General features: G+C 44.6%; 1 protein-coding gene across 2 annotated transcripts in view; it reads left to right on the top strand.

The window, feature by feature from the left end:
- Edc3 (enhancer of mRNA decapping 3) overlaps positions 1-11,057 on the top strand; it is a 48,112-nt gene that overhangs the window by 34,228 nt on the left and 2,827 nt on the right. For both annotated transcript variants that reach the window (XM_031343110.1, XM_031343111.1), the window contains exons 5-6: positions 3,203-3,356; positions 8,226-8,443. In XM_031343110.1, the coding sequence (XP_031198970.1) occupies positions 3,203-3,356; positions 8,226-8,443 (372 nt within the window). The remainder of the gene's footprint in view (positions 1-3,202; positions 3,357-8,225; positions 8,444-11,057) is intronic.

Consider the following 11,057-nt stretch of genomic DNA (forward strand, 5'->3'; position numbering starts at 1 on the left):
AGAGAGAATCCTACCCCACCTCACTCTAGGCTATCAAATTATGCTAGCCATTATCACAGACCAGGGGGAGATGGTAGGAGACTCTGTTCCCAGCTGGAGTAGCAACTAGCCAGGGTGGAAAATGCTTGTTTCCCCTTATCTCTGGAGCCTCATTCTTAATTCTCTAAGACTGAGGGCGAATTGACTGAAAATGAATCTCCTTGTTCCCTGAGAGCTTCCTGTCTATACAGCATAAGAGCTAGGCTTGGAAAGCTTGATTTATAGTGTAGTAGGCCACCCATTTTAAACCAGATGTACTTGTTCAGGTAACTAGGTGAGGGAATGTAGACAGAGTGAGAGCTTTCCTTTGCATGACTTTGCAGGTAAAGAGGTTTTTGAGGTAGATAGGTGTGCAACTAGTTGGACAGGACAGCTTAGGAAAAATTCAGCCAGCCTTTTCACTGCTATCAGGGCTTCCTAATTAGTTGTGATGATATGTGCCTGTGTAGGCCATTACAAATGGCTGTTTTAATCAGCTCTTGACAGATAAGGTCAGGCTGTACCTTCAGCCTTGGCACCTGGGACACCAGTGACTTACATTTTAGAAAAGGGTAGAAAGACTCTTGTTTTTAATGGCACTGTTTGTCACCTCTGCTCATAACAAAATGGGAGTCAGGCAGACAGAAGCAACTCAGCTAACATTTATTTTGACAAGTGTTAGGCATTTTTCATTATGTCTTCCTTACATTGAATTGTATTACTCTGCCCAACTTGAGAAGACACAGTCCTAAGGGCCATAGAATTGGGCTCGCCACTCCGTTCCTTTTGCAAATGGCCTCCTGTGTTTGGTGTGGGCAATCTACACATCCAAGACTGGATTCATTATAGAAGTAAAAGACATTTCTAGTAGGCAGGTAGGTTTTTCTAAACAGAATGCTGGAGCAATGGGATTGTAGGAGTCTCTGTTCTAATGTTTTAGACTAGATCATAACTAGTGTGAGGTTTGTGTCTGTACATTTGACTAATTGGTAAGACCATGTCTGTGTTAAAGACAGAGATGCAACAAGCTAACAAGCTCAGTGAATCATGGCTACTAATATAAAAGGGTCACCACCCTACTTGAAGGAGTTAAGGATTTGGGATTCAAAATGCCTGACAAAGATAGTATTTAATCCTCTGATGACTTACTAACACCTGTTTGGTTGTTGTTTGTGTTTTTTTTTTAAGATTTATTTTATATATTTTATGTGTATGAGTACACTGTAGCTGTACAGATGGCCGTGAGCTATCATGTGTGTGGTGCTGGGAATTGAACTCAGGACTTTCTGTCGGCCCTGCTCACTCCAGCGTAATTCACTGTAGCTATCTTCAGATGCACCAGAAGAGGGCGTCCAATCTTTTTACGGGTGGCTGTGAGCCACCATGTGGTTGCTAGGATCCGAACACAGGACCTTTGGAAGAGCAGTTAGTGCTCTTACCCACTGAGCCATCTGTCCAATCCTGTTTGTGTTTTTTTAAATATGTACAGGTGTTTTACCTACATGTATGACTACCACATACATGAATGCCCACAGAAGCCAGAAAGAGTGTCAGATTCCTTAGAACTGGAGATAGGGATGATTGTGAGCTGCCATGTGGGTGCTGGATCTTCTGAAAGAGTAGCCAGTGTTCTTAGCCTCTGAGCCATCTCTCCAGCCTAGTGCCTCAATTTGTTTCCTCAGACAGGGAAGCTAAAAGCTCTTCTTGGCAGTGGATCTGCTCTTCTGGGCCATTGCATTGTAAGATGACATTGTTATTTTGGGAGAGCAAGACTTTTGTTAGGGGCTTCGGATCACAAGATTTTACTCTGGTGTTGTTCTTCGCTTGGTTCCCTGACCTCTAAGATGTTAACTGGTCTACAGATGCTGACATATGTGATGTACACCACATAAACTACAGAACTCTTAGAATTTTGTTTCTGGTGAATGAAGAAAATGTTCTTTTAAGTAGCTTGACGTTGTTTGGCTGTAGTCCTTCTTGATGGCCACAGGGTTGGGTAGTGTGCATAGGGAGAAAATGACACATCTCTTGAGAAAACAAGTTGCTGGCTGAATTTCTTAAGCTAAGAGGAAGAACTAACTGGAGGAAAGAAATAAGAGGAAGCAGAGAACAAATGAGAGGGACTTCCAGCCAAGAAATTGATGATAATAGCAGTGTTTAAAGGGGTCAGAGGACTAATTAGTATCTGCTCTGATTCTTGGAAAAGAGGAGCAGCCTGTTTGTGAAGAAAACTCTAAATCCAAGGTGACTTTTACCATTTTAGTAAAGTATATTGTTTTATTGTGATGGGATGCTGAGAGGTGGCCTAAGCTGAATTGTTAAGGAGGGAGGACATATTCCTCCTTGTTTTTAAAGCAGTGGCTCTCAACCTCCCTAGTGCTGCCAGTCCTTAATTCAGTTTCTTGTGCTGTGGTACCCCAGCCATAAAATAATTTTCATCCCTACTTCATAACTGTACTTTTGCTACTACTATGAATTGTAGTGTAATATCTTGTTTTCTGATGGTTTTAGGCCACCTAAGTGCAAGGACATTTGCCACCACCACCCCATTCCCCTCTACCCTGCTCCATGCCCTGGGTTGTGCCTCACAGGTTGAGAACTGCTGATCTATAACAAGTAATATAGGTCGTCATGTATTCTCAGACATGCCTTAAGCTCAGGGAGGAGGCTAGATCAGGAGACTTGCTTGGTCTCTACACAACCCTGGCTGTCCTGGACCCACTATGCAGACCAGGATTACTTACCTCAAACTCATAGAGATCGGACTGTCTCTGCCATCAAATTGCTGAAATTAAAGATGTACTCCAACCTCCCCAGAAAGGCTCATTCTTAAAGAGTTGGCATTTGGCCTAGAATAAAGCTCGTTTGATAGAGTTTTTGCAGAGCATATACAAAGTTCTGGGTTCAGTTCTCAATGCTGAATAAACTGGGCATGCATGTGCTTATTTCTAATTCCAGCACTTGGAAGGTGGAAACAGGAGGATTTGGAGTTCAAGGTCATCTTTGGCTACATACTAAGTTTATGCTTGGGCTACATGAAAAGTCCTGTCTCCTTAAAAAAAAAAAAAAAAAAAAAAAAAAAGTTGGCATTTGTTGAATCTATATAGAATGCCCACGTTTTTGGACCTGATTTTTTATAATAATTTTCCCTTGCTCCTTGCCTCTTTTTTTTTTTTAACCACAGACTCTGGCCTGGTAGTACCAAGTGTTTCCTATGAGCTACATAAAAAACTGTTGTCTGTGGCTGAGAAGCATGGGCTGACTTTAGAGCGGAGACTTGAGATGACTGGTGTGTGTGCCAGTCAGATGGCACTGACTCTCCTTGGAGGACCCAACAGGTGAGTATCTCTAGACTGGCAGTCACTGCTGTCCCCATGAGCCTCTTCTGCTGCCAACTTTCTTTCTTTGCCCTTTCTCTTACCCACTCCTGGAAGCCCCTGCTGTGCCTTCTTTCCTGACAGATCCTTGTTGATTGTCAGGTCCTTGCAGAGATCTGGCCTTTGACACTCAGCCTTTCACTAGAAAGCACATCAGTCTTGAACGACATCGCTGAGGACATTCAGAGGCACCCTGGTGGAGGAGGTGGTTTCTGCCTGCCCAAAGGCCACCATTAGCAGCAGAGCTTGGTCTTACCAGAGGGTGTGTCCTAGACCTTCTGTTTGACCTGCGCACACCAGAAACAGCACATCACACTGCTCATGCCTGGGGAAGTCTTCATTCAGAAAGTACAGTGAATTGTCATGATGAAGGAAGCAGAGAAAAGTATCTAGAAATTTTCTGACTGTGTTTGGCTGGACAGTGTTTCCTGGTTCTAAAGCAGTCTTAATGAAAGCAAGTTTGATCCAGGAAAGATAGATTTCACTCTGGCCCCAACTCCTTGCTTTGTAGAGTTACGAGTATTTGCTCCTTTGTGCTTTGCCTGGGCCTGTTCTTTCCTATGCCCAATACTCTTGTGTAGAAAGGGAAGGGGACTCCCCAAGAAGGGATAGTTTGCTGCATATCCTACTCTAGGAATATCCACATAGATTGTTTTGGAATGAACTCATTGAGGAGAAGGGTTTTTGAAGCTATTAAGTGACTTTCTAGAAACAGTGTGGGGCAGAGTTTATGTATGTTCTCACTAGTGTATTCTTCTCTAGCTGGCTTCTTCTGACTGGTAGACCTTTGCCTTTTTTAAAAGAGAGAGAGAGAGAGAAAGAGAGAGGGAGGGGGGTTTACTCTGTAGCCCTGGCTGTCTGGAATTCTCAATTCTCCTGTCTCAGACTCCAAGGCTTGCAGGCACTTGGCTACAAGTGTTCACTACTGTGCCTAATCCATTTATGATTTTTTTGTGGTTGATTGGTTTTGAAAAAAAATTTTCTTTTGAGACAGGGTTTCTCTGTGTAGCCCTGGCTATCCTGGTGTAAGGGTCCACGATTTGCTAAAGAATGACACCCCAGAGTTAAATAGTATATAAATACAAAGAGTATTTTATTCTGTAAAAGTCCAGCATGTTGGGGTCTCTCCATTACCAAGATAGAGAGACAACTAAGTGAGCTTGCAGGCCAGATTAAAAGCACATTAGGGGATTCTAGAGTAGGTGACCTTTATCTTACTCCATCTCTAGGAACATTTCATTACTGGGGCATGGGGGGGGTGGCTGGAAATTGCTGACCCATTGTCCTTGTTTCAGGCCAGTTTCTGATGGCAGTGCAGTTTCAACTAGCTGCCTGAGGCCTGGATTTTTTTTTTTTTTTAAAGATATTTATTATTATACATAAGTACACTGTAGCTGACTTCAGACACACCAGAAGAGGGCGTCAGATCTCATTACGGATGGTTGTGAGCCACCATGTGGTTGCTGGGATTTGAACTCAGGACCTTCAGAAGAGCAGTCAGTGCTCTTACCTGCTGAGCCACGTCTCCAGCCCTGAGGCCTGGATTTTTAGGCCTAATCTCCTGAACTGACAATATGAAGCCTGTCATGGAGTCAGCCTGCCTCATTTCTGGAACTTGTCTCACTATGTAGACCTGACTTGCCCTGAGCTCACAGAGATCCACCTGCCTGTGCCTCCAAAGCGCTCAGATTAAAGGCATGTGCCACCATCACTAAGCCTTGCCTGTTTTTCTTAGTCTGAGCTCTCAGAAGTTAAATCTCTGTCCTTTGTAGCAGTTACTAGTCCTTTGGAAGTCAGACACACTGTTTCCTGTCTGTGTTCAATGTGTGTGTCAAGTGCCATTTTTCACAACGGAATTTTATGTGCTCCTCAAAGCTTCACATTGAAGGGAAATATTACAGACTCATGATTTAAGAGGAGCAAACTGTGGCTTGGAGCTTGAAGGACCACCCAGGTAACACTGCTGGTGTAATGGTGCCAGAACTTCACTCTGCAGAGAAGAGTGACTATAGGGACTAAGACAGCAGTCTGCTTTCATGCTGGTGAGGGCTTATGATGGGGTTAGAAGGGCCGGGAAGCAGAGCTCCGAGTCAGATGCCAGGGCTCCACAGCATGCATGTAAAGGGAGACATGACCATGGCTCTCAGCCTTCCTAACACTGCGGCCCTTTAATACAGTTCCTCATGGTGTGGTGACCCCCAACCATAGAATTATTTTCGCTGCTACTTCATAACTGTAATTTTGTTATGAATCATAATGTAAATATCTGATAAACGAATCCTGTTCTACCCAAGGGGGCATGGCATACAGGTTGCGAACCACTGCTCTAGAAGCAGAGATAATAGGGTAGAGACTAGCTTGGTTGGTGTCTGTTTAGAGGATGGTGCTAAGTTCTCCCAAGTATAGTTGGGAAGGAAAGGCCTGAAATTCCGTTCTGTCTTGACAATACCTGTAAATCTTCCTCTGGGTGGTGATGATTGGCACTGGTCGGTCCACCCTGCATCTTAAGGTTAACCTCGTCTCTACCTTGTGGGCCCCTCTAGGGCTGATCTAAACCTCCTTCTCACTGGCTCTCAGCTTTGACTAGCAGGAAGACTTTTTCTGCAAGGCAGGTTCTGCCCTGTTACCTAAAATTCTCAGTTGAGGATTTCTGTGTTAGGAATCGTATTTGATGCATTCATTCACACAACTCCCTAGGAAGGAAGGAGGAGTTATCCACAGCATTGCTCTCATCAGATTAGTGGCACTCCAGGAGCAAACTTGGATTGGCAAACAATCAAGGACAATAGGAGTTGAGAAGAGGAGAAAATTAACATGACTCACAAGTGAGAGGTGAGAGCCTTAATCTGGAGTCAAAGATTGAAAAGTATAGATAGGGCTTTTGTGCTCCGTGGATGCCCTGCTTGCCCATGGCTTTACTTGCTGTCCAGGCCCAGATCCAGCACTTTGGGTTGGTCCAGCCAGCATCTCCATCTGCAGGGTTCTGGGCCATGTGGAGGAGCCGGTCCTACAGAGTCAGACATTGCTGAGTGGAGCAGGTCCTGGGTCTGCCAGCTGGCCCTCAGCTTGTAGCTGCTGCTTGCCCTGCCTGATAGACAGATGGGTGGGGGACATGGGATACTGCCTGAGGGCTATGGGTGTAAAGGTGGAGCCTAGTGAGCCTCTGGAAAGCCAAGAAGGCAGAGAGGTAGGTGTGCAGCAGCCTGAAACTTACCTAGAGCCTACCCCAAGATGCCCTGCCTAGCTGCAAGATCACTCTGACTCTGGGCAGTAGCAGTATATACTAGACAAGTTTCTGGCGGTAGTTCAGTATTTATGGTTTCTCAGAGACCAGAGACTTGAACCAGACCGACACCTTATTGCAGTGAATATTTGCATGTAAAGCTGTTTGGGGAAAAAAATACTGTGTGACACCCTGCAGTTTCCAATGCCACTACAACTAACAGATATGGAGAGGAGGGAAAGATGGAGGAGCTGAGAGGTGCATGGGTAGCAGAGAGAGGCCAAACTAGAGACTCAACAGTGGTGACAAGTGTGAGAGAGGGCTGTATGTTACCACTAGGAGCCATATGGATATTTGTAGCCTGTGCTGGGCTGTGGACCATATTAGTATCCTCGGCCCATGTTGGTGTCCTTGGCCTGTGCTGCAGCAGAAGGCCATGTTGATGTCTGTGGCCTGTGCTGCCACCGGAGACCATGCTGAGGTCCATGGTTCATGTTTTTTCCAAAAACCTTGTGAAAGTGCATGATCCACACTCTACAGGGCTGACTGTACAGGACAAGGGTGCTAGCTATTTTTGAAGTGGCATTGATGACTGCAGATTCACAGTTGAGAAGGCGGGACATAGAAGGCTTTAGTGACAACATTCACCCCATGTCCAAAATGTAACCATCTAGACAGGAAACCACCGAAGAGAACTCTTAAAAATTGTGATAAGGGACACTGAAGTGTAGCTTTCCACTATTGAATGCTTCTGGGGGTTACAGGTGGGAAACGACCTGTTTTTCTTTAAGGGGATGACCACTTGGAGTTTGACTATTGGACTTGTGAGGGGTTTTTTTTTTCCTTCTTTTTTTGGAGGGGAGTTACAGGAGTGGTGGACAGGCCTTGGAAGTAAGTGTGATTTTGAAGTATATGATGTGAAACTCCCAAATAGGGCTGGTGAGATGGCTCAGCGGGTAAGAGCACCGATTGCTCTTCCAAAGGTCATAAGTTCAAATCCCAGCAACCACATGGTGGCTCACAACCACCCGTAATGAGATCTGATGCCCTCTTCTGGTGTATCTGAAGACAGAGACAGTGTACTTGTAATAAGTAATAAATAAGTCTTTTAAAAAAATAGTATTTATTTAAAAAAAAAAAAAGAAACTCCCAAATAATCAATAAAAATATTACAGGGGAAAAAAAAAGTGAAGGGCTGTTTGGCCAGAGGACATAGTTTGAGCATGGGTAGATAGAGCCATCTGTAGGAAAGAATGGGGAGCTTGACCATGCTAGAGCCAACTAACCTTGAGGGGCCTGGGATTCAGAGATTGAGCACATGGAGTTCCACCACATGGAGTTTGGAACTTCACTGTTCTTCACATGAAGATGTTTTTTTGGGTCAGAACATAGTTCAGACAAACAAGAAACATGTTTCTTGTTGAGGGGGAAGTAGTGGGAAGAACAAGCAGTTGAGTGCCACATTACAAGCCTGACGGACTTATAGTGGGCTTGGTTTTTGTTCTGGGACCCAGAACTTGGTCAGCAATGGAGAGTAAGGTGCCAACAGAACCTCAAGGGATTGGCCCAGTCTGTCCAGTAACTGCTTCTCCACTTTTGTGTTCTAGGTTGAATCCTAAGAATGTCCACCAGAGGCCTACAGTAGCTCTGTTGTGTGGGCCCCATGTGAAGGGGGCCCAGGGTATCAGTTGTGGGAGGCACCTAGCCAACCATGACGTGCAAGTCATCCTCTTCCTGCCCAACTTTGTCAAGATGCTGGAATCTATTACCAACGAACTGTCTCTCTTTAGCAAGACCCAAGGTCAGCAAGTGTCTAGCCTAAGAGGTGAGCATGAGCACTGGAGTCTAGCTCAAGGGTAAAATACTTTATGTGTAAGGACCTAGGTTCACAAAGAAAGTGGCTCTCAATACGGGTCAAAGCTTCCTACTTCCTTGGTAGCATGACAGCCTGGTGGTGCCACCTGGTGGTGCCAAGTAGAATGGCATTACATGGGGAGAGTTTTCTTCATTAGCTCAATATGGTGATGACCCACACCTAAAATCTCAGTTCTTAGGAGATGGGGACAGGAGATTCATGAGTTTGAGGCCAGCTGGGATTACATAGTGAGAATCTCTGTGGGAGAAATACGTGTGTGTGTGTGTGTGTGTGTGTGTATGTGTGTATGTATGCACACACAATCATACAATGTTCTGCTTCCAAGGGCATCTTTAAATTACCTGGAAGAAAAACCCCAGGCCCTACCCTTTTCCTGCCACTTAGAGAGAGCTAGATACCCACTGTTTCATTTCATAAATATTTACAGGACTGGCACTGTTCCCAGTTCTGGAAATAAACATGGAAAAAAAATTTTTTTTCAATCCATTTTCCCAGCTGGGTGTGGTGGTACATGGCTTTAATCATAGTTCAGGTGATCTCTGTGAGCTCAAGGCCATCCTGGTCTATATATCAAGTTCCAGGACTATATAGTGAGACCCTGTCTCAAAGAACTGTGATTCACACTGTGGTTAGAAGAGATGAACATATAAGTAAGTAACATCAGGTGAGATAGTATTAAATGTTAGGGAGTAAAATATAGCAGGAAGCAGAGAACATGCTGGAACTTGGACCATGAAGGGATTGGAAGTCATAAGGGTTTGAGCTTTGACTCTAGGTGGAATGGAGAGGCACTGGTGTCAGAACAGAGAGATTATCTACTAGGATAATTCTTTGTAGACAGAATCTCACTGTTATATCTATGGTTGGCCTGGAACTCATTCTGTAGACCAGGCTAGCATCAAACCCATAGACTCAAACCTGTTTTTTACCTAGCTCAGCTGCTAGACAAGCACTCTGGGCTTTGAGTGGGAGATCGGGTTTATGAGAATTAGAGGTAGCAGATAGCAGAGATAGTAGCTCTAACTAGAGGGGTAATGGAAAGTGCTTAGTGAAGTTAGAGTCAACTTACTGGAGAGAAGTGAGAGAAGATATAGGAATAGCGATTCTCAGCTGGAGGCCATCCTGGGCAACCCAATAAAATTTTAAAAAATGAAAATATGAAGGGCTGGAGAGATGGCTCAGTGGTTAAAAGCTCTACTTGCTGAGGTCCTGGATTCAATTCCCAGCACCTTCATGGCAACTCAAAACCATAGGTAGCTCCAGTTCAGGGTACCTGACATTGTCTTCTGGCCTTTAACACATTCATACATACACATAAAATGAAAATAGATCTGAGAGAGAAAGGATGAGAAAATGCTCTAAATTTTTTAGCCTCAGTAGGACTTGGCAGAGAAAGAACCTCTCAGGTTAGATGTCTCTTGAGTGTTCAGGGATTGGAGCCAGTGCTGCTCAAGCAGGAAATATGACTCTGAAGTAAATGGAAGGATCCAGCTTGAGTTTCAGGTGTTGTTGGGGTAGAGAAGTTGTTAGGAAAGAGAGGCTGAGGAGGACCTTGGTTTTTTTGTTTCCGAAGCCAAAGAGTGGTTAGGGAAGGGGGAGAAGGTACATCTAAAAGCCATGTGGAGGAAAGAGCTCCAAGTTCATTCCCAGGAAGACTAGCTAGATTTAGCGATGTGGGGCCTGGGATACTTAGGAAGCACAGTTCTGGTGTAGGACCGACTTGTGACTATAGTGGGGTTTAAGTGAGAATGGGGTTAGAGCACAGACAGGTGGTCCAAGAGGGAACGACCTTGCCAGAGGCCACATGGCAAGTCAGGAGGACTAGACCAGAATCACAGGCTTTTCTGTGCACACAAAGGATTCCACTTGAGCAATTGATTCATGGCCCACTGGAACTTTATACATAATGTGCTTCAAGTAGGGAAGCTACGAGTCTCTGATTGAACAATATTGTTAACTGTAGGCTAAGCACTAGAATAAGTGCTGGGAATGGATTACAATTTCTGATGCAGTGCTATTGTCTTAGGGTTTCATTACTGTGAAAGACACTATGACCAAGGCAAACAGTTAATAGGGGATGGCTTTACAGTTTACATGGCAATATCCAGGCAGACTTGGTGCTAAAGAAGGAACTCAGAGTTCTATATTTTGATCCAAAGGCAGCAGGAGACTGTCTTCAGCTGGCAGCCAGGAAGAACTTCTCTTCACCTTGGGTGAAGCTTAAACATAGGACCTCAAAGCCCACCCCCACTGTGACTCATTTCCTCCAACAAGGCCACACCTCCTAATAGGGCCACTTCCCATGGGCCAAGCATATTCAAACCACCACTGCCTTGTTCCAGCCAGTCCTTTCTCTAGCTATCTAAAAAACATCCTACAGTAGCTGCTTCAGGAAGCTGGCCTGGGGATAATGACCCTGCAGTTTAGTCTCAGTGTTGCTCTTATTGGGTTAATTTCTTAGATTAATCCTAGATTTGCATACATGTTGAGACTTCCTGTTCTTACTGTTACAGAGGATTATAGTCTGGTCAGAGCAGTGGGGTCTTTTTTTTTTTTCCTAAAA

This window comes from Mastomys coucha, unplaced genomic scaffold, assembly GCF_008632895.1.
Source record: "Mastomys coucha isolate ucsf_1 unplaced genomic scaffold, UCSF_Mcou_1 pScaffold23, whole genome shotgun sequence".
NCBI classification, from domain to species: domain Eukaryota; kingdom Metazoa; phylum Chordata; class Mammalia; order Rodentia; family Muridae; genus Mastomys; species Mastomys coucha.